Here is a 14,382-nt window from a genome sequence, read left to right as displayed (position 1 = left end):
TGGATTAATGAAGAAAGGCTTGATGGACCAAAAAGATAAAAAGCAAAAAACAAAACTATTATCCTCAAGTGAGATTTGGGGCAGGGTAAGATGAAATTTACATCTCAAAAATTTCAAATGTATTTGAAACTATTAATTTGATATATGACAAATGATTATGATTGTCTAGGAAGTGTTAATGTATTGGTTTATTTTGCAGTTTGACACAGGAGAGATATACATGTGTGGCTTTTTTTCTGCTTTTTTGTATCCTAAGTAAATCCTCACTGAGTCAATCATAAATGCCATACACATATTTATTAAAATCAAAAGACATCATCTTCAGTGTTCTTATTAATTCTTCAAACACTAAATTTACTTTTGTGTTGAACAATACCTATCCCCAAGTGAAAGAAAAACTCAGCTATGGTTTTACAGCTGGCTCCACACTTCTAATCAGAGGAGGAAAGGGTCTGATCTCACAACCTATTTATGTAGTTTTTAAACTTTCTAAGAAAAATGAAGCTCCACTATAATTAATGCCTAATGGTATAAACACTCCTGCTTTAATATGGTTGCCTAGTAACTATATACTGCAGGCTTGTGAAGTTGCTAAAGAGGCTGAATAAACAGAAATATTCAGGTCCATTTCCAATTCAAGTGGTTAAGGGAAAGAGCAGGCCAGATTTTTTGTTGTTAAAAATTGGTTTTCCATAATAGTTTTGCACTAAAACATCTTTTTGTACTAAAACTGACTCTTGCAAATGACTTTTGCAGATAAGAGTCCAAACCAACAAGTAATGATTTAAAATGTAAAAAACATTCAAGAGAATGGAACCAACACTATCTCATTGTTCAGTATTAGCCGGTTTCTGTTCTTAGAGTGACTGCACTGGGGGATGATTTTCTTAATGTGGCTCTAACCTTGCAGTAAAATGTTATATTTGGATATTCCTTCAGCAATTGAGTGAAGAGATACAGTTCCCAGTTAAAGGTGGTATTAAAAGGGGCTGGGAGTGATTATGTTAATTATGTATGTTTCCCTTTGGCTTGCTTCCTACACGGCAGATTTTATTTCCTAATTATGTTTTGCTTTAGCTTAGGTAAAATTAGCCTGCATTCCTTTGGCACTCACCAACTGCAGTTGGTGGAGGAGGCCTTCCAAAAAACCATAGATTGTTGACAAGAGTGGCTAACTAGATTAGAATTAAATTTACGGAGTAAAATCCACAAAAAGCCTAAGGCACATATAGATAAGTTGACTATAAGGGAATGTAGTTAGGTCACAGGAAGATCGTTTCTGGCAATGGACACTCAGCTCCTCTGTACTCTTTGTCATGGAGTTCCTGATGTCAAGATTTGGGGCTTCCTAGGTTGGTCACCGTGCTGCAGACAGGGATAAGCATGGTTTGCAGTATTTAAATTGTGTAACTGTAGGCTCACAGATACAGTCAGAAATGATTTGCTACTCCGTAATTTTGTCATTTGGCAATACTGACATGTTGACATACAGTTTGCTCTTTGGAATTAACATAAATGTTGTCATTTTACCAAAATAAAGAATTCTCTTACTCCATGATGGAAACAGTTTTAGGCTATGTGTATATTCCTTTATCTTTTCACATTGAAGGAAGCATCCTGTTGTATCATTATGTATAACTCTGGGTTTTTGGTTTAGTGGGTTGGAGGATGTGGCTGATGAGGCCAAGGACATGGTTTAATCAGAAAACCACTTGGCTCCCAAACATTTATCTACATTCCTACTTTCAAGAACTAATTTCCCTGGTCATTTCACCCTTAGAGAGTGTGCTATAGCTCAGCACAAATACCTCTATTCCAGGGTTTGGAAAATAATTAGCCTCAAATTATTTAGTCAGTGGGTCATCAGCATCATTATTACATTCCAAAAAAAGAATGTAAATTATAGTTTTCTCTATTTGCAATATAGTCAATATTACTCCTTCCATTTTAATGCTGAAAGGAATTTACTGATTAAGAATCACGATTCATTTTTGTTGAAGGGATTTATTTTCCTCCTGTTTATACTTCTATCTCACTCCTTTTTTACCCTGCCTTTCAGTAACTTTCACTGTAGCCCTGGGATGTCTTCTTAAATTATTATTATTAATTATCATTATTATTTAGCTGTTTAATGAGGCCTCAAAAGATTTAATTTCTGGAACCATCCAGTCACTACCCTTTCAGATCTATTTGCTTTGACTGTAATAGAGCCTGCCTTTGTGCAAAGAAAGTCTCAGAAAGAGTTAATTTGCAATAGTAACAGAGGCTTATTCTCAAGAGAGAATTCAAACCAGCAAGTGTCTTCCTGGTGGAGAAGCAGCCCCAGGCCAGGCTACTGGTGAGGAAGTTAACTCTTAGTGTGCCACTTCTGTGCAGTCGGTGAGATCCTCAGCCAATCTTCAACAGTGCCAGTTTTAAGGTAGAAACGGAATGCTGTCAATTCTCCTTCCAAGGTCCTGGATTTTGGTGGTCAGAGAATGTGGCGTCCTGTGATTTTTGTCTGTTTTCTTTCCATTTCACAAAAACAAACAAAAAATGATGGGGGTGGGGGTGGGGAACAGGGACTGATTTCCATGTGGCATGATCCTGCTTTAATTGTATTTAGGTGAATACAAGCTATCTTTACCTAATGACTTTTTCTTAATTGGGCTGCATGTATAAAAGGGATTTGCTTTCCAGAGATAGTGTCATTTCATATTTCTAGCTCTTAACCCTGAGTAAAATTTATTATCTTATTCTTTTTTTTCCAGTTAATTGCTTGGGGAGTATTCAACATCAGAATCAAGAAAATTGATTGTCTTGCAATGTGTGAAAATGCATTTTGAAAAGAACAAAGAATGCTCTTGGACTTTAAATTTTTACTATCAACTTGACATCTTTTACTGTCCAATGCTTTTTTTTCATCTTAAAGGAATCTAGTAATTCTAATATTGAGCAGTTTTAGAGAGTATACTTAATAAAGAAAAGTGGTATAATGAACAGGGATGGATATTAAAGGGATAAGAGAGGAAGTAACTAGCAGAGCCAATAAAAATAAATAAATAAATAAATAAATACCTCTACTCACAGGATAACCTGGAGAGGATTTCTAATCTTCCGACCTTTAGCCCCAGAGTTCTAGGTAAAGTTCTTTCTTCACCTCTCTTCTGGAAGAGAACTTTTCACAATTTATTACTCAATCCCTTTCATGGTCTTTGTAGAAAAGGTTTTCTCTGCCCGGGTTTGTGTCATATTTAGATCCAATTTGGAAAGTGGAGCAATTAAATTCTCAAAATCTTTCATTAAGACCTGCCATTAAAAAAAAAAAAAAAAAAAAAAAAAAAAAAAAGCTTTGATCTGTAACTCTTGGACTGAACATTCCAGTCATTCATCTTCCAGAATTTCAAGTGCAGGATTTGGTTGTGGTTTGATTTTACTTTTTTGAGACAAAGCTTGAATGTCTCAATTTGATTTTATGCATTCGACACATTTTTAGGGATCTGGTGATTTGGGAAGGGCTGTACCATATGGTCTTGGTAAGGTGATAGATTTTCACATTCTGGAAATTGGCAGCAAAGGGTAGGAAATGAGTTAGATGTGGGAAGGGAAGTCTGAGTGTTTGGGCCTAATTCACTCACCTCATGAAAAGTCTTCTGAGTTGGGTAATTCCCATAAAATCTAAGTTTACAAAGATGGTTTTTGATTGTTTTTTGTGTATACGTACACGTATCCTCACACGTAGGGAATAATTTTTTTAAACTCTCAAAAGTAGAGGGCATAACATTTAGCTTTTAAAGCTATGACATTTAACACTTCTTGGTTAGTCCTTCAGAAGAGACCTCAGACTTGAGGGGTCAAAGAACATAAGACAGCCAGATACAAGTTCCCTGAAAAGGAGATTACAGAGTTAGGTGCTGAGGGGCCAGTGCCATGCACTAAAAGAAAACAGAACAGACACATCGTTTTCATCTGAGGACTGTTTTTGGAGAAGGACTAGAGTCAAGATAGAGTAAGTAAATCAGAGCCAGGTGTATATACACATACATTGGGAGGGTAAAAACACCCTGGCGGCGGTGAAATTTAAGAAAGCAATTTAAGAAGAAAGGGGTGCCTTGTGTGATTCCTCGGGGCGGGATAGAGGGAGCTGAAGTGTAGGATTTTCCCTGATCTTTCAGAGAATTCAGTTTCAGGAGGCCTGACATTTAATCCGGTCTGTGCAAGGATTTCTCGGGCTTGGTGGGGGTTCTGCGGCACGCTTTCTCCCTTCACCTCTTCCCTGGTCTTTGATCCCTAGCCAGTGCGCAGAACCGCAGCGGAGTCAGGTCGTGCGCCCATTTCTCGCACCTCCACAAGCCCGCGGCTGGCCCAGCAGGGCGCGGGGCGGGACCGAGGCGGGGCGCTCCGGCGCACAGAGGGTTAAGCGGCGAGGGCGGCGGCGAGGGGCGGAGAGAGCTCGGCGACTCTCGGCTCCCTGCGCCCGGCTCCCGGAGCCCGCGTCCCGGACAGCAGCGGGTTAAGCGCCGCCCGCGCGGAGAGGGCTGAGTCCGGAGCCGCGGCTCCGAGCTCGCATTCGGATCCGCTAGAGCAGGAAGATGGCGACTGACGGCGCGAGCTGCGAGCCCGACTTGTCCCGGGCTCCAGAGGACGCGGCGGGGGCAGCGGCGGAGGCGGCGGTAACCGAGTTCCCGGGGCGGGTGTGGGGCGAGTGTAGACGCGGGCAGGGGGCGGCGCCGGGGCCCCAGCTGGACCGGGCTCCGCACCGCCGGGGCGTTCTGTAAGCCCGGGACCCTCGGGTGCCCCTTCCTCGGGGTGCCCGCAAGGCGATGCCGGTGGGAGCGGAGCGGCCACCCGGGCTGGGGCTCCGTTCTGCCCCTTCCGCGCCCCTGGGGAGCGACCCCAGGTCGCCTGGTTCTCCCAGCCTCCTGCGTGCGTCCCACTCGACCCCTTCGCCCACTCCCTCCGCTGCGGTGGATTCTGGCGGGGGGCGAAGGCTGGGACGGGTTTCCTGGCGAATTTGACCCCCCATTGTTCACCTCTCGCTGCGCGCATGGTTGCGAGCGCGTGTCTCGCGGGTGCCTGGTACCTCTCAGCGGACCTGGGAGAGCTTCGAGGGGGAGGCGGGCCATCGCCCAGCAGGTGTGGGGATGCCCATTGTGTGCATCTGTTCCGGTGCCTTCGGGAGGCCCTTTGGGAGAGACCCCGTGTCCAGCTGTTGGCGCTGCTGCCGCTGAGGCCAGCGCTTTAGGTCCTAGCAGCCTGCTACCCCATCACTTGGTGGTGGTGATTGGAGTGGGGTGAAGGGGTTGGTTCTTCCCGAGGCAATGCCCGGGCGAGGTGGAGGTTCTGCACCTGGTTTCAAGACATTGTTCTCCTTCTTTGGGGTCTAGAAGGCCAATGCGCTACCATTTATAACTGGTCCTCACTTTCACCCCCTGAATATCTCCGGGCAGATACTCACTGGTGGTTTCCAGCCTCTACCTTGGGGGAGGGCTGGACCCACATTTCCCTGGTGGAAAACGTTCTCAGTGTTTGGGAAGCAGCCTCGCAGGAGCTGCAAGGATCTGCAGAGAAAGGCAGATCTGTGAGCGCCTCCCACTCTTGGCCCGATCTAGCTGCTCTTGCCGGAGGATCGGGGTGGGTTGGAGCGAGCGGGGCGTAGACGCCCCCTCCCTTCCTCTCAAGACCTGAGCAGAGTCCGTGCAAAAGCGGGAGAGGGCAGGGCCAGGCATAAACAACCAGGGCCGCTTTAACTTCCTCCCACCCTCTGGAGGTAGGGCTTTCTGGAGAGGGAAGAGAGATGTGGAGGAAGGTACTTGGGGTGAGAGGAACTGAGCCTGGGAGTGGAGGGAGAAACAGGGGGAGGAGGACTGCTGATTTCCACTTGTAAAACTGGCAAGTTTTGATTTGAACTTTTCGGAAAACGAACTTTTGTGAAATCAGAGCTTTAAGATTTCCAACGAAACCTGGCCACTTAACGTGAATCAGCTCCCCTCTGTGGGGCACAGTAAGGAAACTAGCTATTAAGACAAGGCTCTCGGGGAAGTGGAAATGATTTGGTGCCTTCATCCCCAAAAGGTGGGAAGGAGAAGAAAGAGGAAAAAGAGGGTGCGAGGTGTGTGTGTGTTTGTAGGGGTGCCTGTGTAGGGGTGTGTGTGCAGGTGTGATGTGTGCGCGCGCAGGGGTTCGTGCAGGGGTGTGTGGGTGTGTGTAGGGGTGTGTTTCTTGTTCCCCAGGTTTAATTTGTTTACTTAATCTACTTAGAATGGGTTTCTTTCTATTACCCTCTATTTTAATCACCTGACAATTAACCCAAACACAAACATCTGATTGATGGTCTGTAGAGCTGATATATAGTTTTGTTTAGTTAGATCATAAACAAAACTTTGGTCGCCAGGAAGATTTCTGTGTTAACAAGGTCAGTGTTCCCTCTCTGCCGTTTAAAATTTTCAAGTCTGATTTTCACTGCTGATATTTGGGGATTTGATAATTTCACCCTTGTTAATGGGCAGAGCCATGGAAAATCTTCGAAAGTGAACCTTCTTTGCTATTTCCGTAGAATCCTTTAGGGTTGCCAGATGCAATAAGGATTCTTCATCTAGTAGTTAAAAAGAAATAAACTTCTGACATTTTAGTAAAATTTCGATGATGTCTTCTTATGTAGTAAATTGGGCATTTTATTTTACTTCTCCAGTTTTGACTTAATAAGGCATGGTTCTCTCATATCAGCCACTTGACTTGTAGATTAATTTTGAAATGAAAGGAAAGCTAGTGTAGAGGAGTGATATGTGTCATCACAGTTGCTCCTTAAAAATCAAAGGCGTTTTAATGCACGTTGGGTTCTTGTTGACTGAGAACTTAATTTTTATTTTAGTGAACAATTCACTTTGCATTTTGGAGATTTATTTAATTTCAAATCAGTTTACATATTGTACATTTTTATGTATACATTTGGCAGTAAGGAGCCAATGGAAGCTCTGAAGCAGTAGGCTATTTTTGAAAGTCAGTGTTTTCACTAAGCTTTGACTATTTAGATTGTTGCTTAGAAACAAGCTTAATTTATAGTTTTCAGTTTAATATCATTTTTAGTGGAATGTTTTAAATTTAGTTTGTGATCCTCATTCTTAGCTGTTTAAATCCTAAAAGCATACCAAGTTTAAAGCTGGGTAACAGTTACATTATTTAGTAGGACTGTATTAATAGTCTTTGCCATGAACCATGCCGGGAAACCTGGGTTATTTTCAGTGCCTTAGCCAAATGTGATGACTTTTATAGGCCATATTGCTGTTTCTACTCTGAAAATAACTCCTAATGGATAAGGCAGTATGGAAAACAGAAATCTTCATACTTTTTATTGTCACCAAATAATTTGGGAGTGAAAGGAAAATGGAGATCTTTTTAGAGTTATATTTGGAAAGCCAACCAACATTCTTGCCATTCTGGGCTTTTCTGGAGCAGCTAATATGCAAGAAGTAGGTATAAAATTTGTTGTCATGGTGACAGTGACAAAGAAAAACTTGGACAGTGATTTAAAATGCACAACAGTGATGTTAAACAAATTAACAGCTGGCACCTTGAAATTTTTGTTTTCCAGGTGACAGGGTTGAATGTAAATGCACAGAAGATAACTTTTATAGCCAATTTCACTATGTTTTTTTAAAAAACTAAATTATAGATATATGGCAGCTATAGGATGTTGAAAGTTTTGCAGCTTAATGTTTTAAATAGGAAATAACGTAGATTTAACTAACACGTTACTGAGCATTTACAGAGATGCAGGCATCATAAGTATCATCTTTGCTGCCCTGAAGTAATACATCCCAGTGATAGAAACTGACATACACCAAGGAATCAAATCAGAGATGATGGTGTTATGAGAGGCACACATGATTTTGCATTAGAAGTTTGGAGTGCAACTTCAGAGAGGATCCCCAGTGGATGGATCTAGAAACTTCCAGAGAAGGATGGCATTTGAGGTAGACCTTGAGATTTAAGGATGATTTGGACTGGCACTGCAGGAGTGTGCAAATGTGGCCATATCCTTGGGAGACATATGTGAAGGGCTTTCAGCGATGAGCATGGAGGTTTCCATTTTTTTCTTAGCTATGTGGTTCAGAAAAAGAGCTTGGAAGTTGAAACTGACTGGAATATTTTTCCAAAGACGAGAATATAACTGTTTTCAGTGTCCTGCTTTTCTCTTTTTTTTCTTCTTAAATAATAGGCCGTACATTTCTGTTTGCCCCAGTTTTTGGACTTCATTATTATTGTTGCTGTCATTGTTACTGTATTTCTCATAGGAGCAGTTTTGTTTAGAGAACATTTGTCTTCTCAGTGATTGAACCCATGCCTCAGTTAGATTGCCAGTTGGTTCTATCCTGGTGTGTTTCACATAACTTTATGAGGTGAGAAAATGTTTCACAGACTTGGTACTTAGATTTGCAAATAGCTGCTGTTGATCATGTGCACAGCAAGGCTGTGGCTGGGAGAGAGTGGTGTGACGTTTGTAAAAGAAAGCAAAGGTGCTAGCACAATGCCAGGCACATGGTAAGTGTTCCCCAAGTATTTACTAAATGAAGAAAATAAAAGGAAGCTCACCAAGAAGTTGTGTCATAAAACTTAATGATGATTGGCTAATTAGAAAATTTACTGTGTGTTACCAGCTAGCTTATAATGAAACTATTGGCCTGTGACTTGTAATAATTAACATTATAGATATCACAGATGTTGATCCAAAAAGATGACCCTAATTCTTAGTTTTAAAATTTTTCATCTTAATACTGCCCGTTTCCAAGCTGCTTTTCTCAGTAACTTCTTAGATTCTTCATAGGGGTTTTTTAAAAAGTTTAATTTCCAACACTATTAGTTTTCTCTTTAGATTCTCTATTTTCAAAATGATGATTGAGGCCGCACCCCTGCCATCCTGCATCCTTCCAATAATAGAGTCAAGGCCACATCACCCACTGGGATGTGGAAGAGAGGATGATTAATAGGGGGTTAAGAGAAACATGGAGAAGTTTGGAAACAGGAAAAGGGAATAAAAGGAAAGATTGGGCAGGAAAAAGGAGATTAGGCAAGACTTTAGAATAGTCTGCAATTGCACAGAAATGTGGAACTGGAGTAGTAGCCCCAACTCCGTTTACTTTGCCACCCAAGCCCATCTGAGTATTGCGTTAGAAGGAGACTTTATTTGAACACGTTCCATTACATTATTCTCTCTTGGTGCTCCTTTGCAAAGCTTTTATAACATGAAAAGAGATTTGTCTTGTTTCTTGGTAGTTAGGTAAAGAATCAGAGAACAGGTACGAGAGAGGATGATGATAACACTGATAGTGAAAGATTTTTAAAATTTTAATGTTTTAAATAACTTACATAAATAATGAGATCATATTATTAATGCTGTGTATGGCATGATGCCTTCCATACAGAAATCCTGATTTTAGAGGGGGGAGATACTCTCTTTAAATAAATTATTAGTAACCAACTAATAGGTTGGGGATCCATTTAATAGGTCATAGAAATGTAGTGTAGGCTAGGTAACATTGCTATGTGGAGTGGCTACTTGTTTGCAAAGATTTGGTTTTGACATATTATATTTCATTGAAAAGACAAGATGGTTCCAAAGGACTGCCTCTTCATTTGGCCCAGCGTCTCATTTGAAAGTCAGCATGCAGACATTTGCCACCAACAGATAATCAAGACGATATTCTTTAATGCATTATAAGCTTCTTAAAGGTTGGTTATTACATCTGAATGTCTGCTTGCCTGTGGAGCTGATCCATGTCCCGTGTTGGGCTGATGTAACATTGGAAAGCTGAATTAGGGTCAAAATAGACGCTTGTTTTATTTGAGATGTTGTCCTTTTTTTCCTAAGGAGGAAACAGAGACTGTGGTGAGATCTGAAAGGAGGGAAAGGGAAGTAGTTGGGCCTAATTATTAGAGGCTGTCACCCCTGACTGAGCCACTTTTCTGCCATTCTTTTCAGCTCTCTCTTAGTTAAAATTAGTTACACTCATTACCAGGTTTCCTTCCTGACATCGTTTCCTTGTCAGTATTACCTCCTTTCAATACACTGAGTTTCTTGTCTTGCATGAAAGACCCCAGACAGTGTGATTGATATGAGCTGAGGTACATGGCCTTGGAGAGCTGACACCAAATAGACCCCATCTTCTCGGTACTATATGTTGTTTTAAAGGTGAACATCAAACTGCTTCCCTAGTTTAGGTTAGTCTAAATATTTTTGAAATACTGAATGATCTAGTACAGTTACTTAGTTGCCTCTAGAGTGGGCTGAAACATTGTATCTTAGTAAGATGGTTGTAGATGAGACTCGTTGCAAATTTCTGTTTTCATACTGTATGCAGTAGACATTTTATACCAAAGGTGTATATGGTGGGGTGGGCGTAGGGGTAACACGTTGGATAAAATCAAGTGAAGAAGTAATATTCTTACTGTCCTGACACATCTAGTAGGGGTGATAAAATAGAATTAATAGATTTAATAAGTTTAATATGAGGAAATGCTCAAAGCTGGACTTGATTAACTGCCAAGTGAAGATTTTAAGACTGGAGAGAACAGGAGATTTCTGGAGTCTGGAAAGGCATTTAAAGGTGAGGTTTGAGCTATGTGCTAAAGAAAGCTAGGACTCAGATGAATCAGAGGAGAATGAAGGACTAGGAAGAGCATCATCAGAGGTATGCAATCTCATCACAAAAATTATTTTCTCCTTGCAGAGAGGGAAATCAGGAAGATAATCTCAAGGTAAGAAGTAGCTTGAGAGATTTGAAAATAGTTTGAGATCTTGAGAAGCCTGTACTTTTCTTCATGAAAACCCTTATAATTAGCTAAATTCTTAATATAGTCTATGTTCTTATGTACCCAGAGAGGTGGATTTAATTTTTTGCATGTCAGTGATACAGCCTTCGCATTATGATTGGGAACTTGCAAGATGATATCATTGCTTCTCCTTCTTTATAGCCCTTTTTCATTCCCAAAGCATAAATCTTGCTTACATAGAAATTTCTAAATGCATTATTAATTATTAGCATGTACTATTAAACTAGGAGGAAAATACATTTCTGTAACTTCTGAGCAAAGAGGCAAAACAGTTTTCCTCAAGTTCCTCACAAAGGCTTTTAGGCTCAGGAAATGACCTAAATAAATTTCCTCAGTCCAGTAATCCAGTTACCCTGATGTTACATGAAATCAGGACATTTAGGGGCTGGAGGAGATTTAAGAGATCACTTGCTCCAGCATCCTTATTTTACTGATGGAAACCCTGAGATTCAAACAGATTTGCCCTACTTTGCTGATTGTTCTCTAGCCACATCTCTCATCACCCAACCTTCCAGTCTGCTTGCTTTCTCCTGTGTAAAACTTACTAATGGAAAATAGGTACCACCTGCTGGATTTTAAACTGGAAGACAGGCTCCTGGTGTTGGTGGGAAGAGCCAGAGAACGTGCCTGAGTTTGTGTTTAGTCACCAACATATGCCCCAGCAGCCCTGATAGGACAGATGTGTTTGAGGAAAGGTCTGAGGGGTATCTGTGGCTCATTATGTCTCCTGAAGGCATTTTGATAACTGATCAATGTGCTGCCTCCACTAATTCTTAAAGGATATGGGCAGGACTTTTCTATTAATATTTAGCTGTGTCTATTGAATTTCCCACATAAACCTAGTATTTTAGATTTGGGGAACTGGGGGAGGGGAAAATTTGGTATTGGCCTGTGTTCTGTTCTGGAAATTTAAGATGACTTGATTCAGCCAGGGTCTATTTTATCTGTTCTGCCTCTTTCTCTCTCTCAGCCTGAATGAGAAAAAATCCTGAAGCATTCCCACCCCATGATTGCCCCATGTAATTCAGAGCTGTTCAAAACTACTGTGTTGAACAGTTGAGTTTGGGATTATTTCTCCTCATTTATACATAATATATATCATATATTTTTCATTCCCAAAGCATGAATCTTGCTTACATAGAAATTTCTAAATGCATTATTAATTGTTAGCATGTACTATTAAACTAGGAGGAAAATACATTTCACTAACTTCTGAGCAAAGAGGCAAAACAGTTTTCTATATAAGTATAATTAAACTATATAAGTATAATTTTTAATTTTAAAATAAACTATAGTTTATAATATATAATAGATTAACATACAGTAAATTAATATATATGACTTGTATCCCAAATAAGGCATAATTTGTATTTGATGAGCAGATTCTGGATTAGTTGAAGCTGCCATGCCAGATATTTAAAACTAGGTGTTAAGCAATTTTTCTGGAATACTTTTCCTGGCCAATGTAACAGGCAGAAGAGTGGCCTGTGAAGTTGAAATCTAGCAGGTCTGGTTTTATTTTGTTTTGTTTTTAGTTTCTTTTCATCACTAAAAATTAAGAGCTGGCTTTTTCTTTTTTAATTGGGAAAAGCAACTTCAATAGTGAACCTTAGTCTGTGAACATGTCTGCTGTGGTTTTTTTTTGAGGGGGCTGAGGATTTGGGGGTCATGTTTTCATGAATGCCTTGATAGAGACTTGATAGAGACTTTAATTTTTTGTGTGAATGGCATTTTGATCTGTTCTGTCTTATATCCAATCTGAAAGTTAGTTTATCAAGGCAGTCTTTTATAAACATTATATGATTAAAAAAAATTCCTTTGGCTCCTAAACCAAGAAACCCTAATAATTTTTTTCTACATCTAAGTACTTCTGTACCATATGCACCTAAGATTAATGCCACTTCTTATATACATACATATATATAGTTTTTTTGTAGAATTTTTGCTTCTGGGCTTATTTTTCTAAAAATACCAAAGTGCTTTGTATTTATTTATGAAGTACTTGGAGTCTTAAGATCTTAAGCATCTTTTCCTGCTTTTTTTTTAAACCCTGTTTTGCCAGAATAGAATGGAAATGAAAGGTGTTGAAAATTTGAAATTATTGTACTATTTGTATTATGAAAGACCAGAAATTAGTAGTTTTAGAGGAGAAATAGGGGTGGAGACGTAGAAGAGAGACAAGCAGTGTTATGTTTCAAACAGTACATCATACATTGTGATGGGAGACAGATTTATTTTTTAACATTCTGTGTGACATAATCTGTGGTTTAGCAAGGACCTTTGTATCACTATTTTTTTTATTTTAATGAATTTCCCTCTTTATTGATGGAAATATATAGATAAACAGAAGTTTGGGCTGTAGGTCACATGTGTTGCTGCTGATGATGGAAGCAGGGCAGGCTCTCCTGATTCTAGTATGAATCAGGATCTTGGCAATGTCTTTCATAATTTATTAGTTTTTAAAATGGAGCACTTTGCTTATAAAGCTTTGGAGAAACAGGACAATAAAATATACAATTAATTAAAATCTTTAGAGCAACGAGAAGCATCATTAATAAAACATTACCCTCTAAAGCACACAAGAATTGCAGCTTACTCTCCCATCTCAGTGGGAAAAACCAGGATAAAAGAGCCTGTCTTTCATCATAGTCAGTAAACTGAGTTTATTGGACTTGGGCTGGTAGATCTTCAAAGAAGTAGGCTCCTGGCCAATACCCCACTCCTCTCTACATGAAACATCTGGGTTAATAATAACAATCGCCTGCCTTCATTTGCCACTTACTTCATTGATATATTCTTGTTTAATCCTCAGAAGAATGCAGGGTAGATGTTAGGATTTCCATTATACAGATGAGAAAACAGAGAATGACGTAAGTTATAGAAATGCTTCTCAGAGTGTAATCTTTGGACCAACAGCATCAGCAGGAGCTTTTTAGAAGGGCAGATTCACAGCTGCACCTCAGACTCACTGAATTACAATTTCCAGGAGTGGAGCCCTGCAGCCTGTTTTTTCACAAGGTCTTCAGGTGATTCTTATGCATGCCAAAGTTTGAGAACAATTGGTTTATAAGACTTTATGGACACTACTGTGTAGTGGGAGCAAAAATTGAGACCTGGTATATTGGATTTTACTATTCATAGGAAGCATCTCTAAGAAATCTTTGTAGCAGGCATCCCTAAGAACTATACATGATTTATGCTTGCTATAGGTTTTCCTTTTTTCTTTATCCTTAGTCTTTGCCTTCCCAAATAACTTATCTGTCTAATGTATATGCAAAAAGAAATAATTTTAAAAGAGAGTCTTTTAAAAATCTTTCTTGAGAGAACACCGTAGCTCTGGTCTCTTTCCCCTTCGTACCATCATATCCCTTTCCAGAAGCTTCTTTTGAAACTTAAATGTGACCATTCTGGTCATGCCTGTTTGAAAGCCTTTGAAGTAATTTATTGTCTTTGCTATGTATACTTTATGTCTTCACAGAAATAGCCTGGTGTTCATGTTGGCTGATTGATAGGATGATACCTTTTTTATCTAATCTCAAAGAGCTTATTCTAGAATGTTGGTGCCATGCTGGT

The 14,382-nt window shown here is 40.0% G+C and overlaps 1 protein-coding gene across 10 annotated transcripts in view; it reads left to right on the top strand.

The window, feature by feature from the left end:
- The first annotated feature begins 4,545 nt into the window (after positions 1-4,545).
- The window catches only part of CTTNBP2 (cortactin binding protein 2), a 166,895-nt gene continuing 157,058 nt past the window's right edge, over positions 4,546-14,382 (top strand). For 5 of the 10 annotated variants that reach the window (XR_013524091.1, XR_004728092.3, XM_078343266.1 and 2 more), the window contains exon 1: positions 4,546-4,652. Coding sequence is in view for 3 of the 10 variants with exons in the window: in XM_035254209.3 (XP_035110100.3) it covers positions 4,572-4,652 (81 nt within the window). In the remaining 7 variants the exon portion in view is untranslated. The other 5 variants (XM_078343267.1, XM_035254210.3, XM_078343268.1 and 2 more) reach the window with 3 other exon arrangements.

Source organism: Callithrix jacchus, chromosome 11 (assembly GCF_049354715.1).
Source record: "Callithrix jacchus isolate 240 chromosome 11, calJac240_pri, whole genome shotgun sequence".
NCBI classification, from domain to species: Eukaryota; Metazoa; Chordata; class Mammalia; order Primates; family Cebidae; genus Callithrix; species Callithrix jacchus.
The sequence above is the reverse complement of the archived record's forward strand: the minus strand, read 5'-3'. Positions and strand labels throughout refer to the sequence as shown.